This window comes from Equus caballus, chromosome 16, assembly GCF_041296265.1.
Source record: "Equus caballus isolate H_3958 breed thoroughbred chromosome 16, TB-T2T, whole genome shotgun sequence".
Classification (NCBI taxonomy): Eukaryota; Metazoa; Chordata; class Mammalia; order Perissodactyla; family Equidae; genus Equus; species Equus caballus.
This window is the reverse complement of record NC_091699.1, coordinates 86,763,014-86,785,331: the sequence shown is the minus strand read 5'-3', so window position 1 is coordinate 86,785,331 and position 22,318 is coordinate 86,763,014. Positions and strand designations below refer to the sequence as shown.

The following is a 22,318-nucleotide window of genomic DNA, read 5'->3' as shown; positions in this document are numbered from 1 at the left end:
GGACCCAGGACGTGGGCACATTTGCTCTTCCAGGGCAGGCCTTTGTAAAGTAACTAGAGTGTAGGCTCAAGCGGGGACAAGAAGAAGAGACGAGAAGCACCTGGAGAGGTCTGGGGACGGACTGGGCAGGTGGATGGAAGAAGCCAGTCCCGCCCCTCCCCAAAGAGCATTTAACACACAGCTGAAGGACTGAACGACAAACTTTATTAGAAACGCTCCTCATTCACAGTCAAATTCACATTAATGTCGGGGACGGCAGTGCCGTCTGGGACTCCGGGATCCCACTGCTGTGACAATTTCCAGTTAAAAATGTGTCTGGGCAAAGAGCGATGGAAACAGGAGAGGGAAGCCCAGCGGTGGCGGCGGCAGCAGCAGCAGCAGCATCGTCCGTGAGAGGACAGGCTCGGAGTGGGCAGCGAAGGCACCTGCCACATCCGCCCTTCCAGTTACAAGGCTGCCCCAAGGCCCCAAGCTGATAAATAAACAGCACACCACACACACACGTGAAACAGAAACAAACTCGCACAGTCTCCTAAAGTGAAAAAATAACTCGCTCAAATAAAGCTTTGCGGCAGCCAGGCTGCCTCCTGAATGGATGGTCACCGGAGACCGTCAGCACCCCGGAGGGCTCCCCAGCCCCAGGACATCACCCGCTTGGGCGTCACAATGCCCCCAGTTCCCCTCATAGCACCTTTGGACTAAGTACTGCCCTCACCACACTCCTCTTTTAAAATGCAACGCTGCTGAAAATAACAACAATAAAGGATCTACTCCGTCCCTGGGTGAACTAATCAGACTCAGCTTCCCTGAATAGAGGTGCCTGGGGCATCCAGAGAACCCGGGGCGGGGGGGGGGGGGGGGGGGAGGGGGGGGAGGCGGGGGGGGGGACGGGGAAGGGAGGTAAACGGCGTCCACAGAGTCGAGCTGGGAGGCTCTCACCCGGCTTCGGCCACTTGCCAGCTCTGCAGCTGGGCATCCCCGGGCAACAGTCTTCCGAAGGGGCACAAAGTCCTAACGTGTCCCGACAAGCCCGCCGCCCTGGCAAGGGGTGGGCCCAGAGCCCCGGCCAGCAGGCGCGCTCCCCCGCATTATTCAGAGGCAGTCTCCTCCCGAGCGGGCCCGTCCCCGGGAGAGGCTCCGCCCCATGTCTGATTCTTCCTCTGGGCGAGGAGGCGGGCTCTCCGATCGAGGCGCGGCCGCAGTGTCGCTGTGGCCCCGGCGGGCCAGGCGCCAGGCTCCCCGTGGCTTCCCAGGTGGTGTCCGACGTGCGGGCTGCGCCCAAGGCAGCCAATACTGTTGGCAACAGCCGTTTCGTGTTCCAGGCGGGGAACCGCGCGTCCCGGGCGCCGGAGGCCCCTCCCGCCGCCGCGTGCGCCCGGGGCCGCCAGCGCCGCCCGGCCCGCTCACTGGTACTGCAGGTAGTTTTTGAGCGACTGAGGCAGGGGCAGCGCGCCGATGTCGCCGAGGCGCGGGCGGCCGAGCGCCGAGCGGATGCATCTCCGGCACAGGTCCATCAGCGGCAGCGGCTCGGCTGCAACGACAGGGCAGGGTTAGAGGCCGCGCGCCGCCCGCCGCCGCCGCCGCCCGCCGCCCTCCGGGCCCGCTCCTCCTCCCAGAAGCCTGCTCTGGTTACACCCGCTGAGGAAAGCCTGCAGCAGTGTTTTTCAAACTGTGGGATGCAAACCGATCAGACTGAAGAATTGTGGGAGCAATCCATCGCGTGGCGACCAGCAATCAAAAAAACAAAAAGAAGGAAAGAAAAGAAAGAGAAATGGAGAGAAGTGCCATTGCAAGGATAAATACTGTCCCATGAAAGCTCTGTGCGATGCAGGTGTCAGCGGGTCTCAGGGTAAGAAACCCTTCTCGCCGCAGGCCGTGATCAAAACGGGCCGCTGACCGCAGGCGCACCTGCGGGGCTTCCTCTCTGATACGGGCTAGGTCCGGGGAGGCGTCTGAAACCCCTCCGGACCCTCGGACTTCTCCTATAGCCTCTCCTGATGGTCAGCAGATGCACTTTTCCCCAATATCCAGTTCTGGAAAAATCCATGGATTAATATCCATAAACCATGGAACCCCTGGACATAGGATTGAGTTTAACTAGGTTTGTCCCAGGCATACTCATTAAGCTCTTCTTCTCTTCCAGGCCCTCTGATTGGCCCCGGAGATACAGACATCTAAGCCAAAGCCAGAGGCAGTCCTGGAAGTGGAGGAAGGCTGGTGGTCAGGGAGTTTAAACAGGCGACAACTGTAATAGAGGGTAATATATGCACTAATTCCTAACCGCACAGGGACAGAAACCGGGGAGTTCCTGCATGGAAGAGTTGTTTGAAAGCTTCAAAGAGAGGATACCTGATGGGGGTTTTGAAGGGTGCATAGGAGTGTAATGTGATGTGAGGTTGGGGAGGGTGTTCTAGGCAGAGAGAACAGACAGAGGCATAAAACAGGACAGGCTGGGAGGTCTGGAGGAGAGGAATGGTGACGGACAGCTGGATCGGGAATGAAGTGACGCTGGTCACGTGTTGTCTCGTATGGCTTGTACAGGCCTATTTTCCCAAGCCTGCAGGAACGTGCTAGAGGCCTGAAGCTGCATCTTAACACTTTTTTGAGACCTGAACAAGTGATGTTTTACAGGTATACATAATGTGCTAAGATACAATGAAACCCTACGTGGTAGACACGAACACACGAGTTGTGATAGGGATGCTCTCCAGGGGATGGGAAGCTAGGCAGGAGCGCTTCCCAGGGATTGTCACGGACTAGAGCTGCAGTTCCTAAGGAGAGCCGTCAGGATGAAGCAGGGCTCGGCACAGGAGCGTACCCAGCTCCCCCTCACGTGGGGCGGGACCACAGGGGCTAATCTGCATGGAGCCTCAGTGGTTGCAAACACTTGCACCTGCGTAGCCTCCTGTGCGCCTCACACGACCCTCTCGGCTGGCCAGCGAGGCCTGGCATCCCCTCTTTTCCAGGCCTGAAAGACGGATCACTCACCCCAGTCACATGGTCACACGGTCACCATGCCTGGGCAAACACTTGATACCCCTGGAGGCGTCCCCATCTCTCCCCTTAGCGACACCCCTGCACGCAGATGTCCTGCGCCCTGTCCACAGCTGGGTCCGCTCCCAGCTTTGCATGCCCCCAAATCATGCCTCTAGGAACCCCGTGCCCTCCCCCCACCAATCCTCCCATCTTCCACGTCTTGCTGGCAGCTGACCTCCCCCTGCAAGTTTCCGTGCTCTCCTTCTAGTTCCTGTAGCACCAGCGCTGCCTGTGCCACCGCACAGTGGGGAGAAAGAGAACCAAGAGTGCTTGTTAAATGAGCAGCTGCTGCTTACCTACCAGGCAACGTGAGGAACGCAGCATAAGTGTAGCTGCTCGTCACTAAGGCTTATTAGGGGGCCAGGTGCTGTGCCAAGCTCTTTATTTGTTTCCACTCACATGCACGTGTGTATCAAATTCATACCACAGCAACCCCTCGGGGTTGGAACTATTATCATTATCCCCATTTTAAGGAGAAGGAAATGGAAATACAGAGAGGGTAAGTCACTTGCCCAAGGACACACACACAGCTGGCAAGTGGCAAAGTTGGGAGTTGAACCCAGACAGCTGGAAGCTGTCTTAAATCTTAACCACATTATTGAGCATCTGTTCTGTCCTCTTTGCTATGCTAGGTTTATCTCATTTAGATGTGACTGTGCCTACTTTGGAGGAAAGGAAACTGAGGCTCAGAGAGGTAGAGGCTTATCCAGAATCACACAGCTCCAAAGCCTACATTTAGAGCTGCACGCTGCCTCCCTGAAGCACTGTGCATTGATAGAGGGTAGCTTTAAGGTGAGCAGTGAAGGAGAGGGTCCCGTCTCCCAGGCTCAGTGCCGAACGTGACACAGGCCACAGGCTCTCACTCTGGCTCCCACCCCTTCCCAGCTCCCCCCGCCTGCCTCTCCCACCGGGAGGTCTGCACCCACCTCAGTGGCTGCTCTACAACCAAGATGCCCTCTGGACTCTCACACCCACCCATTCCAGTGCAGACCTCCCCAGCCACATTCCCATTCTCTTTTTATTTTTAAAATTTTTTTTGCTGAAGAAGATTCGCCCTGAGCTAACATCTGCTGCCAATCTTCCTATTATTTTTGTATGTGAGTCACTGCCACAGGTTGGCCACAGATGAATGGTGTAAGTCCACGTCCAGGAACCGAACCTGGACCACCGAAGTGGAGTGTGCTGAACTAAACCACTCGGCTGCCAGGGCTGGCCCTCACATTCCCATTCTCATGGTCCTCGGGGCCTGTCACCCTGCCTCCTCTGCACAGCCCCTCCTAGGCTCTCCAGGAATTTGGAATCCCTGATTGTGAGCTCCAGCTCTGCCAATTGCACGTTTGTGCCTCTGGGAAGGGACCTCTGTGCCCTCGTTTCCTCATCTGTAAAGCGGAGCATTAGTTCCCAGGCTCACAGAGAGGATGAAAGGATATGGCAGGTGCCAGGGCCTCAGCCAGGGCACCGTATGCAGTGGGAGCTCAGGAAATGCTGGTCCCCACTCATGGCATATTGGCTGCACCTGGGGCACCATGCACCTGGGCGCACTCACTGAGTGCCACCCTGACCAGACGTGCTCCCTTCCTCCACTCAGACAAACGTGGAGAGGATTTTCAACTTCATTCATTTAACAATGAATGCTTACAAGGGGACTGTGCACTTCTTTTTTTTTTTTTTTTTTTTTGAGGAAGATTGGCCCTGAGCTAACATCTGCTGCCAATCCTCCTCTTTTTGCTGAGGAAGACTGGCTCTGAGCTAACATCTGTGCCCATCTTCCTCTACTTTATATGTGGGACGCCTGCCACAGCATGGCTTGACAAGCAGTACATACGTCTGCAGCTGGGATCCGAACCGGCGAACCCCAGGCCAGCAAAGCGGAACGGGCAAACTTAAATGCTGTGCCACCGGGCCGGCCCCTGGACTGTGCACTTCTTAAAGGACATGGCCCTGACTCATCTGTCTTAGGCCCCCCAGCCCCCAGCCTGGGCCTATCACAGAGGGATGGCCCAGAAATGGTCTGCTAAGTAAATGATCAACTTGCTGCTTCAGGCATGTCTTCCATAGCTGTTTTTTGTTTTGTTTTGTTTTTGCTGAGGAAGATTCACCCTGAGCTAACATCTGTGCCAATCTTCCTCTATTTTGTATGTGGGTCGCCACCACGGCATGGCTGATAGGCAGTGTAGGTCCATGCCCAGGGTCCAAACCTGCAAACCTGGGCCACCAAAGTGGAGCACGCAGAACTTAACCACTAGGCAGTGGGGCCAGCCCCTTCCATAGCTGTCTTAAGTGATTGAAAGGAACTGCTCTTACCTGGCGGCGTTTCTGCCTTAGCTTCCCGCTCTCCTGTAAGCCCCCTGAGAACAGGGCAGGTTCTAACTGACCAGTGGCTTGTGGTGGGGGTTAAATGAGTTAGGAGGGGGAAAGCGTTTAGCATGTGACCAGCACAGACTAGGTGCTCCATATGCACCGTTCTAGCGTTCTCCTCCCATCCAGACATTTGTCTGGTGGCCCTTTGTGAGGACATACTTGGGGAGGGCCAGTAACAAGGTCAGCTCCAGCTGGGGGCCGGGGGCCGGCAGCTCCTTCTCCGAGTGAGGCGAGAGAGGCCTGCATTTCGCATCAGGAGAGTTTGAGCTGTTCATGTCTGATCACAATGCCAGAGCTTAAGAGCTTTCTCAATCCCTTTAAAGCTCTGTGCACAGACCACGTCCTCAATGCCCACGGTGTGGAGGCTTGTCAGCACCTCAGTCCCCTGTGTGTCCCCGCCTGGTTAGGGCTGACGGGAAGGGCAGAGCCCTGTTCACCCTCATTACTCTGCAGTCACTGAAGTCAGTCCAGAGCCCAGACTCCAAAGGAAGCGAGAAAGGGGGGATGGAATTTGGAACATGGCTTCAGCTCTAAATGTGGAATATAACTCATCCTTCCTCATTTCTGAGGGAACCTCACACTGACGCCTGCGCAGCAAGCCTGAGTGAGCAGAGAAAGCCGGGGTCGCAGCTGAAGAGCTTCCAGAGCCCCGAGGACGCCGGGCAGTGGCTGTGCCACCCTCCGACTCCTGTTTCTCACTCGCGTTGGCTGTGGAACCCTTCTGAGAACTGCCAAACATCGAGGCTTAGAAACGATCCCCCAGGTGGGAAGAGAAACAGAATCTTTCAGCATGGGAGCCATTCTCAGAAATATTTTCCGACTAAAGATACAATTAAAAAGGAATCATTGTTTGCAAAAGCGAATATCCAAATGGCCAAAAAATATACAAAAATGTGCTCAACTTCATGAATCATCAGAGAAGTGCAGATCACCACCACTGTGTGACTGTGCCACATGCCACCCAGAACGGCTAAAATGAAAACAGACAACAGCAAGCGCTAGTGAGGATGTGGAGCAACGGGAACTCTCTAATGCTGCGGGTGGGCGGGGAAAATGGCACAGGCACTCTGGAGAACTGAGAGCGACTCCTAAAGCTGAACCCGTGGCCTGCAGTTTTACTCCTGGTGCACGCATGTACACGAGCGCTCACAGAAGCGTCATTTGTAACTGCACCAAACTGGAAACAATTCTACTGTCCCTCAACAGTGGACTGTACACGTAATTGTGCATCTTCACATAGTGGCTCAGCCACCTGCATGAGGGAACCACAATCACAGCACAAAGATGGATGAACCACTCGAACATAATTTTGAGTGAAAGAAAAGTACATTTTGTGTGACTTCATCTGTATAGAGTTCAAAAGCAGGATGACAAAGTCAGGGCAGTGGGGACATTGGGGGAGCAGTGGTTGGGGGGGCAGGGGGGACTCCTGGGCGGGGCGTGTTGTTCTGCTCCTTTATCTGAGTCCTGCTATACCAGTGCATTCAGTTGGTAAAAGCCATCAAGCTTAATCACTGAGGTTGGCACACTTTCTGCATATATGTTACACTTCAAAAACAAGTTTACACAATAGGTCACTGACTGAGTTAGGAGCGCCTCGGACCCTGGTGGTGGGTGTGGATACAACACAAGCTGGGCATCTTCCCGCCTGCACCAACCAGGCCAAGTCAGGGAAGGGGATGGCTTGGATCCCAGCTCCTGCTCCCCCACCAGTGGGCCAGACAGCTGGCTCACCTTCTCGGAGCCACTTTCTTCTCATCTGTAAACGGGGACAGCAACACCTCCACCCACACGTTGTGATGATATGACACAACATGCCCCTTGCCTTAAAGGTGTTCTGTCTATAGTATGTCTTATTTCAGGCCATCAGCCCAAGAGGTACCTTTAAATACAGTGATAATCTGGGGCCGGCCTGGCGGTGCCGTGGTTAAATGCACGTTCCGCTTCTCGGCGGCCCAGTGTTCACTGGTTGAGATCCCAGGTGCGGACCTATGCACCGCTTGTCAAGCCATGCTATAGCAGGCGTCTCACATATACAGTAGAGGAAGATGGGCACGGATGTTAGCTCAGGGCCAGTCTTCCTCAGCAAAAAGAGAAGGATTGCTGGCAGATGTTAGCTCAGAGCTAATCTTCCTCAAAAAAAATAGTGATAATTTACTTGCGGTTCTGAAAATGCCTCAGTGCATCATCCTAATTGACAAGAATGCTCTGCTGTTGATGAAGATTTACTGGGGCCAGGGCTGGATGTCTGGTTCTGGGCTAAAATATCACAAGGCAATCATTTCCAAAGTTCTCCAGTGACCTGAATTTCCATAATACACCACTCACCCCCCGCACGACCCCGACTCAGCCACAGAACTTCCCAGGGCCTCTGTTTTGCTGGCAGCTCAATGGGTGAGTTAGCTCATCTGGTCAGGAGGGTCTACGTCTCTGATGGAAACAGCAGACATCTTGGCCCAGGGATTGGGGGTCTGAGCTGCTTCCCGGGCCCCTTGAAGTCTCCCCTGCCTGCAGTGGGGAGATGGCAAGACATGAGTCCCCACTGTCCCCACTGCTGATTTGTACTTTGAAAAAAGATGAGTGTTTTCAGGTTAAGAGGTGAAATTCTTTTGCAACGGTTTCAGACAATAGTGAGCAGATGGGGAAGGTTAGAGTGACAGCCCTGAAATCTGAACTTAAGGAGACCTGGGCACCATTTGTTTGTTTCCAGGAAAAGAAAGGAGAAGACACACACACAGGCAAGCATACACACACAGGCAAGCATGCACACACGCTGTGTGTCAGACACTGTGCTATCCACCTATCCACTGACTGTGGTGTCCGAAGGCTCAGAGGACTGCCTGCTTGCCTCTGGGCCTCCCCTCATGCTGCTCCTTCAGCTAAAACACCCTTCCCTGTATTGCCTGCCAGAAGCCGGCTTCCTCTTTCAGGACCCAAATCAAGAGTGGCCTCCTCCCCAGTGAGCTGGCTTCTCTGCCCTGTGGGTCTGCACCTGTCAGGCATCAATAGACGTAGTTACACCAATGGACAAATGTGTCATTACCCGCTCACTTCTAAAATACGGGATCCTAGTACCAACTGGCCCTGTCGTGGCCGACAGAGCCCTCAGCTCACTTCTAGAAAGCATGTGGAATCTGGAGTTTTCCTTAGCAATTTCCACTGTTTCCCCAGCAAAAAGGGTTCTGACTACCCGGGACACAAGCAGCACCTTCAGGTGAACTCTGTGCCAACAAGCGTCCTCAGCCCAGGAGGTCCCCACAGCCCCAGCGGGGCCCTCATTTTCCCTGGGCTAGAGAGCGCCCCAAGTCACTTCCCATGCACAGAGGAGTGCCGCACAGCAAGCGGCCTAAATAACGCGTGCCCTTCCCAGGCAACGCTGCCGAGCGAGGATGTGGGAACCCTCTGATGGGAGGACCCCTAACAGGGAGTTCTGGCTAGAAAATGCCACCTGATTGTGGGGCTGTGCTCAAGGGGCAGCCTGCGCCCACAGGCTTGGACCCCTCCACCCAGCATCCCCCTGAAATGACAGAAGATATGTGCACGTGTGTGTGTGTGTGTGTGTGTGTGTGTGTAACAGCCCTGACACCAGTGCTGGAAAGCAGGAAAGGCAGTCAGCAGTGTAGACATTCGGGGAGATTCCAGGAAGATGGAAAGCAGGTGGACAGGAGGGTGGGGAATCAAGCAGAGAACCGGCAGCCCCACGCGCCAGGGGACACCTGGCTCTCAGCAAAGGAGCCCAGAGGAGCCGCGAGCTCCAGCAAGGAAGGGCAGACCAGGCACGGAGCCAACAGCGGGGTAATCCCCTAGAGAACTCTAAGCCCGGTCTCTGGGGCGGCTGTGCTCCCCGCTCCGTCCCAGCTGAACCTGAGCCTGCTCTCTGAAGGGGCGGGCAGCCTTGGGGGGGCTCCTGGTCAGCGTCGAGGTCCAACAGAGAGGCCAAATGGAGCACAAGCGAGCCCTTCTCCACAGCGAAGGTGGCCACGGGCGATGGTGGGAACCAGAAGACACTTCCACCTAGATGAAGTGCTCAAGGGCCTGGCCGGCCCACCAGCTCCCTGACCTAGTACCAGACAGGAAGGTGTGTCCAGCAAAATATTCTCACCCCAAGACTCTGCGGTGCTCCCCGGCAGAGGGGAGCCACACTGCTGCAGAGCAAACAGCAGCTACATTTTTGATGTGTCTAAAAGAGGAGCCTCTACCCACTGAGTCTGAAAGTTACTCAAGGAGGTGCTCCAGCAAGATGAAAAAGGAATCCAAGAAACAGAATCGCAGAGTTTCCAGGAAAAGAGGGGAGGAAATGGAACACAGAGGAGCAGGAAGGTAGAATGAACGATATGAAGACCCATTAGATCTTGGTGCTTGGAAGAGCCTCCTTCCAGGGGATGTTGTTTCTCTAAAGTGCACCCCCCATACCACTCTGTGCCTCCTTCCCTCTGCCCCCAGCCCCCTGCCTCCCCACCACCCAAATCTCCCATTGTGCCCTCTGGAACCGCTGCTCCCCACACAGAAAACTGCACCCCCGACTTCTCTGAGAGCTCCTTCTACCCCCGCCTTACAGGAAGAGAGCATCCTCTCCGGGACACCACTGCCCCTCAGCATTCTCTGAGGCTGTGCGCTCTCAGGGCCAGGGGGGCGGCCAGGGCTCCTTGCTCCCTTTTGCCACGTGCAAAGCTCTGCCCCTCCATCTGCTGGGGAGAAGTTACAGCTCCTCTGTGGCTCACACCACTTGGCCTGGTCCTCTCCGGGTCCTTGCTGCTGTCATCTACTGACCTCTGGCCCCTCATGTGTCAGGGCCCTGGCCTGGGTCCCAGGTCCCTCACTGCCCACTCCTGATGATGGAACCCCGCACAGGCACATCCCTCATCCCTCAGGCTCCTGGTTCTCGACTGCCTCATCCACAGGGACCCTCTCCTCCACCTAGCTACCCTCTCACTGGGCCACACCATGGACCTGAGCCTCACCCCTAAATGCCCCTTCCTGTACCCCGGTCTCTGACCACTGGATCAGCCAGCCCCACTGTGACCATTATTTCCCCTCGTGGAAACCTCTAGGCCACAGAGCCCTCTCAACACCTCACTATTCCCAGGGACAAAGGGTACGGGGGCAGGCAGGATGGGGTGGCTGGTAAGTAGGGGGCGCAGGGCTAGCAGTAGAGAATGGACTGGGAACAAGAAGCATCTCGAGTTCGTCTATCTCTGCTCAGTTCCATTTCAGGGCCTCCCTCCTGACCTGCCGCACAGCTGAGTGGGAAGTGGCTGAGCAGCTGGCAGCCCTGGGCTCTGGCCGGCCTCGGCCACCAGCTGGCAGAGTGGCCTCGCCTTCCTCCTTGGGGCCTCAGTCTCTATCAGTGTGACAAGTCACTTGGCAAGAAGGCTCAGGGTCCTTTCCACCAGCTGACACACTTAGTGGAACAGAAATCACATGTCATCCTGGCAGTGGAAGCACTTCGACTGGACCCAATCAAATTAGGCTTAAATGCACACGAAAAAGCAAATGGCAAGGCCAGTGATGCTGGGAGATAAATGTTAGATGAGCCTTGGAGACCCAGGGCCGTGGCACCCAAGCTGCTGGCACAGGCCAGGTGGGCTTCCTGGGGGAGTGGTGTTGAGCCAGGCCCAGGGGGCTGACTGGCTATAGCCTGCTGCTACTTCTTAGGCAGGGCTGGCTGCTCAAAGGCCACGCTCAACTTGACCAAGTGAGGCTCCTTTTAGCCACAGGTTCACATTAGCAGTGTCAAAGGAACACGCAATCTGGTGACCTGAATCCCTCATCCGAGGGCCTTCCGTGCCCGGGCACCCTGTGCCACGCTAGCCAAGATCTCAGCGGGCTGGAGCTCCTGTCCGCTCACTTTGCAGCCACGCTCCGGCCATGCTGAAGCCAGCTGGGGTCAGCTGTTGCTCTCTCCCAGCTGTGAGGAAGAATGAATGGCTCCAGGCAGGTGGCAGGGACTCAGGCCTCCTGGGGGCCTTGTGGCCTCGGCCCCTGTAGGGTCTTCTCAACCCCTAGGCAGATGCGGGCGGGAGGACCCTCTGTGTCTGGGTTGGGAAGGAGTGCGGAGATGGAACAAGGTCCGTCCTGCCACTTGCCCAGCCCGGGAGCCTGGCTGGGGCTGGGGGTGCTGTCCTGGAGAAGATCCTAGCTCAGCCCCCAACCTAGCTCAAGGCCAAGGCCAGGCTCTTTCAGCAGCTTGAAACTTCTCTGAACAACGTAAGAAGTCTTCACCGGCCCATTCTGCAGATGGGAAATCAAGGCATGAAGAACATCACTGCTTTAACTAAAGGCTTCTCAAGAAGAGTTCGGAGCGATACCAGAGTTCTAATGTCATTTTGTAGACTTTGAGGATAAAGTCTTATCCAACTGGTGCTCGTCACACATGCGTGTATCCATCAAGCTTCTACTTACATACTTGATTCGCAGGACCTGAGCAGGGAGCAGGGCACTGGGAGCCTCATGGGGCTACAGCCAGGACAGGGCGACCTCAGTAAATGGTGGCAGCCAGAGGGGTCTGTGCTTAAGAGAAGGAATTGTAGGCGGAGCTGTGAGAGACAGGAAGAGGGGCTCCCAGCCCAGCCTGGGGGTGTCCAGGACGGCTTCCTGGAGGAGGCTGCAGCTAAGAGGAGTCTGAGAGGATGAATAAGAGTTAGCTCTACTGCCGGGTGACAAGAATGTTTATTGGCTCTGAAGGCATCTCTCCAAGATGTAGTCACAGAAATCTCTTTGGCGCAACATTGGGAAAAGTTCATAGTTTTCTCAGATGACACTTTGAGGAAACACTAATCAATTGTTGGAGAAAATCTAGTCTGTTAAAAAAAAAAAGTCAGTGTCCTCACCTCACGGGGAACAGAGGCATACCCTACAGATCTCAGCCAACAGCCTGTGTGGGCGCCTGGGAGTGTCCGGGGGGATGAACCCCTCAGTGGACGTCCTGTGCACCACCTGATGTCATGGACATCGCTCTTCAAGCGAAAACATTTCTGAAGAGGCCCAGATCCGCTTCCATCTTCCTATCCCTGAATTCTGACCCGAATCATCAATATTGGTATTCCTGAAGGCTGAGACACTTTTATTTTGGAGGAGAAACGAAAATGACTCTGCACACCTCAATTCAACATGCACTTAGGGCCTCCTCTTACCTGAGTTAGGGACGTTGTCGGCCTCCACCCCGGCTCCAGTCTGGGACCCTAGTGAGCTAAAGTGTGGTCGGTGGACCAGCAGCTTCTGCTTGGCCTGGGAGCCTGCTGGAAATGCAGGATCTTGGGCTCCACCAGATCGACTGCCTCAGAACCAGCATTTTAATGAGATCCCCAGTGGTTCTGGTACGTGGTCTACAGACCTACTCCCTGGGGATGCCCCACAGATGCCCTAACACCCTGCAGTGAAACCAAGCACCTCCCGTTCCTCCTCATTGCTGTGCACCTCCCATGGGATCCTTGTCCCAGGGGCCATGTCCCAGGCTCCCAGGCCTGGACCTTCAGACACGCTCACTGTGCCCCCTCCCCTGCCCTCCAAGTCCCCCAACCCCAGGCCCTTCCATGTCCACCTTCCAAACAGCTCTGTTCCATCCTGGCGCTCCATCTTCATGACCAGCCCTCTGCTCACTTCCTGACTCCTCCAGGAGAGGCAGCCGCCCAAGGCTCATCCAGCAGAGGTCACACCCCCCACGCGCAGCATCCCCTCCCCTCTCATCACTATGGTGACTGACTGAGGAGTCTGTGGAACAACCCCCGTTGGAAATAACCCCTCATTGTCGTCAGACATCGTCTAACTTTCAGTTCAGGAAACGCGGCTCCCTGCCTGCGGCTGCCTGCAGTGAATCCCGGCCGACGCCAAGTGCTCCAGCATCGCTCCCTGTGGCTGGCGTTGTTGTCACCCCTGTAGACTGTGGGCTCGCACAGACAGGGACGGGCTTTTGTTCTTGCTGCGTATGCCTTACGGCTCTGCTTTGGACACCATGGGTGCTCGGTTGGTGGGAAGGAGCTGACCGGGGTCCAGGAGAGGGGAGGCAGCTGCAACGAGCCTTTGTCTCTGTAAAGGAAACGACGGCCCCGCTCTTCTGGCTCTTCTGGCTCTTCTGGTGCAGGGAATGAATAAAAAGTCGCCCTTTCATACTGCCCTCAGTCAGCTAAAGAACCCCCGGCAAGGTGCCCGCAGGCAGACAGAATCAATAACACCCTGTGCCAGTTCCTCGGTCTAGTGGAGGATGCTCCTGACTCAGCTGAAAAGCTTCCCAGAAAATATGACTGTTTCCAGTTTGGAGGCTGCCCCGGAGCTGCACGATGGCTGGACACCCTGGCCTGGGACCAGGACGGGCCCTGGTCATGCGGTGAGAGCCTCGGGGATGGGGAGGCCTCTGGCTGGCATGCACCCTGCATCACAGACCATCCCGACGTCCTTAGGAGTTTTCTCTGCCACTGCAGCCATGGGAGCAACCTGGCTGCCCCCACAGACACTGAAGGAACCACGTCCATCGTGGGGAGATGGGGGAGGGGAGCAGGACAAGCACGGTCCTTCGGAGACAGTTGGTGCTCATCCCATCCAAGGCAGGGTGAGGACCCGCAGGGTGGGACCCCCATTCCTTGTGGTGTGTCCACTTCTAAAGAAGAATAAGCAGTGTGGGGGAGCAGGACTTGCCTACTTACTCAAAGCCATAGCAATGAACAGTGTGGTATTGACACAGGAACAGACAAGCTAGAAAGTTTGAGAACTAAAACTAAACAAGGCATTGTTTCGACACACATCTATATGTAAAAATCTATAAAGAACAATAAACACAAAATTCAGAGGCATAGGTGCCTCAAGGCAGAGGGATGGGGGTTGGCAAGGATGGACAAGGCAGGGGCACAAAGATACCCAACTGTCAACGTTCTAGTCCTTGGGTTGGATGATGGATTCATGATGGCATTAAATTATACAGAAGTAAATATATGAATAAGCAAATTAGAATGAAAGAGGGCTATGCATGGGACCAATGATGACAGTGTATTACAACTAAGGGTTATCTTTAATCCAATTCTGTGTTTCAGAGGTTCAGTTAAAAAATAAAAAAAGAGAAAGAGAACAAAAGTGAACAAGAAAAGTTTCAAGTTGGCCTCAAACAAGAGCTTGGCCAGAAGATGAATTACAGGGAAATTCTAGTTAATGAGTAATAATGGAGTCACTCTTGCCTGTGAGAACTTAGCGTTGCTTGGGGGACGGCATCGCTGAGAAGGAGAGGCGGCCCAGGCCTGGAATGAGAAGGCACAGAGTGAGTTCTGGCCTTTTATTTTTTTGGTGAGGAATTGTCCCTGAGCTAACATCTGTGCCAATCTTCCTCTATTTTGTATGTGGGACGCTGCCTCAGCATGGCTTGATGAGTGGTGTGTAGGTCCACACCAGGGATCCGAACCCGTGAACCCTGAGCCGCCAAAGTGGAGTTCTGGTCTTACAGGGCAGGCCGCTCCTCTGTGGAATGGGGACAGTGCCTGCCTCACAGGGCTGAGTAGGGATGATGAATCAAGGGGCTGCAGAAAGGTACCCAGCTCAGGCCCTGGCATATGTGGGTGATCATCAAATGACAGCCATTATTGTTCCAGAGCAGTTACTCCTTTAGGACAAGGTGAGAGAAAGAGGTGGCAGATGTGGAGAGCTGAGGACTGGAGGCCCCATGGAGGACGATACCCACAGGTCATTCCAACCAGGTTCTGCATGGGCCAGAGCAGCTTGAGCATCAGGGAGCCAGGGTCCGAACCCAGCTCTGTGGGACCCCAGACTCCAGTCTATCCATCTGCCTCTTCTATTTGGGGGATGTTCCTGCCAATCTTTTCATCAGAAGCAGAAGCATGAGGAAACCCATGAGTGCTGATATATTTTCAAAGTCCACCTTGACGTTCTTCCTGGGCTCTCTGACTGGATTTTGGGCAATAAGAACAGTATTAATGGGACTAGTCACACACAGCAAGCCTTCACATGGCACTTCCTATGTCACGAGATGTTCTGATCACTTACAGGTCTTCCTGTACTTACTCTCCTATGATCCAACGAGGTAGCTACTGTTAGGAATGTCCATTTACAGACTGAGGAAACTGAGGCACAGTAACTCGCTTAAAGCTACAGTTAAGTGGTGAAAATGGGATGGGAACTCGGGCAGTATGTTTGGGATGCACTCTGTTTCCAAACTCCCCAGGGGAGATGGCGTGACACTCACTGCAAAGGACCCCCAGCCCTACTGACTCTGTCACTCAGTCTCAGTGCCCCCACGCCCCTGACCCCATCCCTGCTCTGGGTGGTGGCGCTGGCTTGTTCCCTGTGCATTAGAGATCCCTGAATGGATGGAGGTGGGCCCCTCACCCAACAGAGCCCAGGCAGGTAAGCGTGGGGTGGTTCAGATGAAGGACTCTACCCAGTAGGGGACAGTTAGTGATATGACGGTCCACATGGTCTGGGATTTGGCCTGAAGACTCTGGAGGGAAGAAGGAAGCCAACGCCGACTGCATTACGGGGTCTTCTCCCCTCCAGGCCCAACCTCCAGAACCCCCACGCCCTCTGCAGCAGCCCCGGGCTGTCTCCTTGCACCCACTGGGGCTGACCGGCACAGCTGACTGCTGTTATCTAGCAAACAGCCAAGGTCAGGCCAACTTCCTCCCACTTGGGAAATGTCATCACTTTAGCCTCTTGCTAAACAGCACAAGCCACAGGGTTGACTACGAAGGCCTTCTAACGGATTTATCGTGTTTACCTGACCTTTCCAAGTGTGAGCTCAGAAACCGGCCCAGAGGAGGACGGTGGAAGCTTGTTTTTCTTAAATTAAGCAAAACTGATGAGTAAAACGAATTCTTGGATGGAGTCTGCCTAGTTTTCTCACCCAAGCTCCCCCCTCCTTTAGTCAAAGCATCCAATTAGGCTCCAGAGGAACCCCATATTTACGGGATGGCTCTGGAAGGGGTAGACCGTCTACTAAGAAGTGGTAAATGACGAGGTCTGCAAATAAATAGTTCCAGTGTGTAAAGAGCCGTGAGACAGAATAATAGCCAGCAAATATGGAAACTGCTGCCCTACTTCCACTTCTAGTTTCAAGGCAAATGATTCTTGTTTTAGGTAACTTCTGAAAAAGTTAACGACCAGTGCATGAATGAAAACCAATTCTAGGATCACAAGTATGTTTGGATTTTAGACCAGAGGCTGCAAACCCCCATGCCTGGGGGCCAGGCAGGGAACCTCAGTGACTACGAGGAACAGATGGAAGCGGTGGGCCTGGGGAGAGCAGGCACCCATGGACACTGAGACACACACGAGGGGGCCGTGACTCAGCTCCAGCCTTGGCTCTAAGCAGGAATGTGGCCTGGTGTTACGAGATTTCCTGCTCTTTCAAAAAAAAAAAAAAAAGGGGGGTGGGGAATCCAGATTTTTATGTGACATTTCTGTGTTATTTTAATTTAGTATGGCCAAGCAAAATACTTCTAGATCCAGACACAGCCCTGGGCTGACAGTGTCATCCCTACTGTGCAGTGAAGCTTATCTACCACCCTTTTCAGAAGCTGGTACCTGCCACCCCACCCGGGGCCAGCCCGTCCCTCGGAAACTGCCAGAAGGTCTGATCCAACCACAGAAGTACAAACTTGATCAGATCCAAGAATCTGCTCACCGTCCTTCCACGCTGTGGATGACTCTAGCTCTAATATCCAAAACTACGTGTCAAAAACCAGAACTTCACGCAAACCCCATTTTCTCTCTCTGCGGTCTCTCAGTGTGGATTCTGCTGGATTCTGAGTGTCCTAGTTGGGAAGATGTCACTCATCTGGACACCAAACACACCCACTCCCTCTGCCCGCCCAGTTTCCCTTGTGTGGCCACCAGGTTGGTAAAACGTACAGTCCCCCGGTTGAATGTGCAGGGGTTAGAATGCCGGGGAGTCAGGGCGCTGGAGGGCACGCCAGAGAGCAATAGTCGTAATAACACCGCCACTACCCCACCAATAATAAGGGCTAACAGGAGTGCGCCCCCTGCCAGGTGCTGTGTCAAGCACGTGCCCTTCGGTAACTCCTTCAGTCCTCACGGCACCCTACGACCCCAATGTAGAGATGAGGACACTGAGGCACAGAGAGGTCTCATGATTTCCAAGGTCACCCAGAAGTGAGTGACAGAGAGGTCGCTCCAGAGTCTGTGTCCCTCATAAGCTACTTCTCCACGCCCAGAACACTGATGTATTTGGTGTAAATGCTTGTAATATCTATTCTTCCATAAAATCACACACCTTCTCATTTCTTATTTTACTTCAGACAAGGAGTAGTAGCAGGTGGTAGAGGTTTATGGTCAAAAACATATTAGTAGAGGAAAATAATAGACAAAATTAATATTTTTGTGTGTGTGAGTTGGGAAAACACAGAAAAATAATTTAGTTCAGGTTGTGGCAAAACCAGTTTCCTAGAGGAACGCAGATTGAGAATCCCCTTGACATTGGATAACAATAATAACCTAATAAAATACGGTATCATATACTTGCAATGTGCTAACAGAGTCGATCTTAAATGTCCCCATCACAAATAAGACACAGTAATTACGTGACATGATGGTGACATGCAGTGGTAATCATGTTGCCATAAATAAGTGTATCAAATCAACACGCTGTACACCTTAAACTTACACAAGGTTATAGGTCATTAATAGCTCAATAAAGCTGGGGAAAAAAGACTTATTTACCAATTTAAATCATAACAATGATGATGATAATAATAACCTAAGGCAAGCAGCAGCTGCCCTCTGCCAAGCCCTGCCCGGCCACATGGGGTTTAGACACATCATCCTGCCGTGAGGGAAGCAAGCCCGGGGGCTAAGCTGCTGGCCCAACACTGCAGAGCCGGCGTGGGGAGGACACAGCCCGTGCGCATTCGCTGTGTTTCTGTCAATTAGCCCAGGAGTCCCACGCTTCTTGAGGATCCACTGTGTGCCAGGCCAATTACTGGGGAGGCAGAACTGAGCGAGACGCCCTCAGTGTGAGAAGCGCACAGCCTCCTGGGGGGCAGGGGAGCAGGAAGGGTGCTCCACCAGGGCCGTGCTCAACACCCCTTGGACATTTTCTGCACGAATACAACCACCCTGTTGACTGAGGTCTGGTGACAACTTCCTTGCACTGAATTTTATTTTTTAATTGAGGTGAAGTTTACATGACATAAAACTAACTGTTTTAAAGTATATAATTCAGAGGCATTTTGTACATTCACAGTGTTGCACAACCATCAGCTCTATCAAGTTCCAAACCGTTTTCATCACCCCCAAAGGAAACCCTGTGCCCATGCGCAGTTACTCCCCCGTCCTCCAGCCTCTGGCAACCATTAATCTGCTTTCTCTCTCTATGCACTGATCTATTCTGAATGTTCCATACAAATGGAATCATACAAGATGGGACCCTTTGTATCTGACTTCCTTCACGTGGCACATCTTCGAGGTTCATCTACGAGGTAGCATGTATCAGAACTTCACTCCTTTTTATGGCTAAATAATATTCCATTGCATGGATATATCACATTTTGTTTATCCATCCATCCATCCACTGATGGACATTCTGGGGCATTCCCATGTTTTGGCTATTGTGAATAGCGCTGCCGTGCATATCCGAGTATGCATATTTGTTCGAATACCCGTTTTCATTTTTCCTGGGTAGATACCTGGAAGTGGAATTGCTGGGTCAACGTCTATTCTATGTTCAACGTTTTGAGGAACCACCCAACTGTTTTCCACAGCGGCTGCGTGATTGTACATTCCCACCAGCAATTTCTCCATATCCTCACCAACACTTGTTATTTTCAAATATGTGAATTCAGTTGGACAGGATTCCTGGAGTGAGAGACGGAAGACACAGCTCCTGGCTCTGCCACAAACTCACTGCTATACCGATAACATTATATATCTATATGATGTATATATTATAATGTACAATACTTATAATGTACTATATATAATATTACTAACAGCCAGCATTTCCAGTATGTTTCACACACCAGGCACTGTTTCAAGAACTTTCATAAATTAACTTATTTAATCCTCACAACAACCATCAATTATCTTCCTCTACAGAGGAGGAAACTGAGTCACAGTGAGGTCATAACCTGCCCCAGGTCACACAGCCAGTGGCCTGGGATCCCAGCCCTGGCAGTCTTCACCCTGGTCCCAAGGGCCACACACTGCGCCTCTCTGGGCTGCAGTTCTCGGCCTGGACGACGGGAAAGGGCAGGTCTCCTTGCTAAGGCAGCTGAACCCTTCTGCCAAGTGAAATTTTATGTAGAACCCCGTCTATTTAGCAGACAGAAGGGAAGCTGGTCGGAGGATGGGGTCTCAGTTCCCAACCTCAGGGTGGGGCCTTGAGGACTTCAGAGGAACAGGGTTTTGGAACCCCCTTGCCAACTCCACGATTCTGAGAAGCGAATGATAAGACAAAACCTCAGACTCTGGCCCAATGGCTGGAAAGGGAACACTTTTGAATGTAAATTTAATATGTGAGAACAATACCTTATATGTATAGACCACGCTGCCTTGTCTGAGGATCTTCACAAACATCCTGTTTACTGTTAGAGGGAACCATCCCAAAAGCACACTCAAGGACTTATGAGGCCCTGACGAAGCTCTCTTCAAGAGGAGGGCATACCCAGGATCAGAGAGACCTGCTGACATCACCCATGTGCACACTGGAGCATGCCGACTTCCTTCTTGCTTTGGGGTCAGCTCTGTGGCCTCTCTCAGAAGCTAGTGCCACTTTCCTGCCCCATCAGTCCAACCCAGGGGCCCAGAATACAGACCAATTATGGAGCACTTGCTATGTGCTGGGCCCCGGGCTCAGAATTTTTGACACATCACCTCCCTTAATCCTCAAAACCTCATGAGGGAGGAGCTACAGATCCGAGGTCCTTATCCAAAACCCTGGGGCCAGACTGTTCCAGAATTTAGAGAGTTCCAAAGCTCAGTAATTAGATTGCATACACCATGTATTGCATAACATCCCATCGGTCTGGGGCAGCGCCTGCAATCAAACACATTAATATTTCTACAGCGAAACCTACGAATATTCACAAGAAGTGAAATAAGGAACGAATATACTAGTCTCACATCGCTTCAGGTCGAGTCTGGCTGCCAAATGAGTTTGCCCCAAACTGAGGAATAAAGTTCTGGTTTTCAGGATAGAGTCCTGCCCTGGTATCTTCATTTTACAGAGAAATGAGGCTCTGAGAGGTTAAGCAACTTGCCTCACTAGTGTAACACAGCTGGTGAAGACTGGAGACAGGCTGCAAGCCAGGAGTCTGACTTGAGAGCCTGCATCTGTAATACTTTGCTACATGGGGAAAGAACACAGATTTCTGGCAGAAAGAGCTGAGCGTTCAAATCTCTGCCACTTAGAAGCTGTGGGATCTGGACAAATCGCTTCACCCTTGGGACCCCTGGCTTCTGCAGAGGTCATTAGGACTCTTCTCAAATATTCCAGCTCTCACCCACGCGGCATGGGAGCAGCTTACCCCTCCCCATTACTTGAAGTTAGGTGCAGCCATAAGCTGGCTTTGGCTAATGAAGTGTCAGAGGAGTGCTCTGGGTCCCTTCCAACCAGAAGCCTGAGGGGCCAGTCTGTGCACAGCTGCCTTCTCTTTTCCCTTAGTGACCATCCGGGGCTGCGCCTGCCCTGCACCTGAAGTGAGGACGCACACCTTCCGGAATGGAGCCCGCAGCTGACCAGCGATGGGCATACAGCAAGGGCAAGAAGCAACCTTGGTTGTTGGAAGTCAGTGCAATTTGGGGCTTGTCTGTTACCTCAGCAAGATCTGGCCTATCCTGAGCTCCTTCTCCATGAAACGAGCTGTGGGAAGACTGAATGAGGTGGAACCCATGAAGCTCCATGACAGCGCCTGGCAGTGGACACTGGTCATTCCCTCTCCCATGCTCAGGCTGAATTCCCCAGCTGGTAGAAATGGGGGAACAGTTAACATGCTCTGTGTGAATGAGCGAGACGGATTTGTTACCCCATGAGGTACTCGTGGACGGCTCCTGTGGATGTTTACGTACGTACTCAGCCATATGTGTCCCTCATCCCTCTCTGGCGTTGATGGAGAGGCTGGGGAGAGGTGGTGGGAGACTGGGGACAGAATCCCAGCTCTGAGACAAACGGCCACTTGAGGACTCCAGGTTCCTGATGGAAGTGACAGCTGTGGACCAAACATCCCCAAAGGTGGAACTGCAAAGGGCCAGCTGGTGTCAGGCGGAGGTCAGGAGTGCCAGGCAGCCTGCTGGCAGCTGTGGAGCGCAGAGGAGGCACCACTCCCCCGGGAGGGGCTGCCAGGCAGAGGCTGCTCGGCTGACAGATGGAGGGAGGGCGGCCGCCGGGAGGAGATGCTCCGTGATGGAAATGTGCAGTTGCCGTGGGACTTGCATTAAGACCCCATTTAGCAACACCGATTAAGGAGCTATAAATAGCACCTGGGCTCTCTCACAGGCCATAAAACACAGTTCTCGGCTCCGCTCCCAGCCTGCAGCCTGCCTGCCTTAATTGGGGCTCAGAATAAAATACCTGGAAGGCACCTTTTTGACGGAAGGCCCTCGTTGTCATAGTGACTAGCTGCTGGGACAGGGACGGGGGGCAGAGACTTGACCCAGGGCTGTGAGGCAAAGGTGGGGACCAGAAAGCTGAGGAGGGGAATGAGGAGGAGAGAGGAAGGGGGAAGGGAGGGACCAGGCTAAAGGTTACCATGGGAGTCTGGAATCACACGTCAAGAGGCTGCTGGATACATCAGCATCAGCCTGCTGGCCGAAACGGCTACCAGAAACTGCAGCCTTACCCATCACTTTTTCCAACCGATGGTCTGACAAATGAGGACCATCGAGGCAAGGAAGTGGCTGGGCTGGCCTAGGTAGGTACGAAAGGCGAAAGACTCGGGTTTGAGCCCTGGCTCAGTCACAGAGCAGCTGG

General features: G+C 53.4%; 1 protein-coding gene and 1 long non-coding RNA gene across 3 annotated transcripts in view; one reads left to right on the top strand and one right to left on the bottom strand.

Moving 5' to 3' along the window:
• Positions 1-939: 939 nt before the first annotated feature.
• The window catches only part of SPSB4 (splA/ryanodine receptor domain and SOCS box containing 4), a 61,086-nt gene continuing 39,707 nt past the window's right edge, over positions 940-22,318 (bottom strand). Inside the window, exon 2 of the mRNA XM_001494656.6 lies at positions 940-1,531. Coding sequence (XP_001494706.3) covers positions 1,404-1,531 — 128 coding nt within the window. The 3' untranslated portion in view covers positions 940-1,403. The remainder of the gene's footprint in view (positions 1,532-22,318) is intronic.
• Positions 1,525-6,724, top strand: LOC111768430 (uncharacterized). 2 transcript variants are annotated; one of them, XR_011427378.1, is made up of 3 exons: positions 1,525-1,849; positions 2,144-2,257; positions 5,967-6,724. It is a non-coding gene; the product is annotated as an uncharacterized lncRNA (long non-coding RNA). The 2 variants fall into 2 exon arrangements; XR_002800804.2 differs by lacking the exon at positions 5,967-6,724 and adding an exon at positions 4,838-5,078.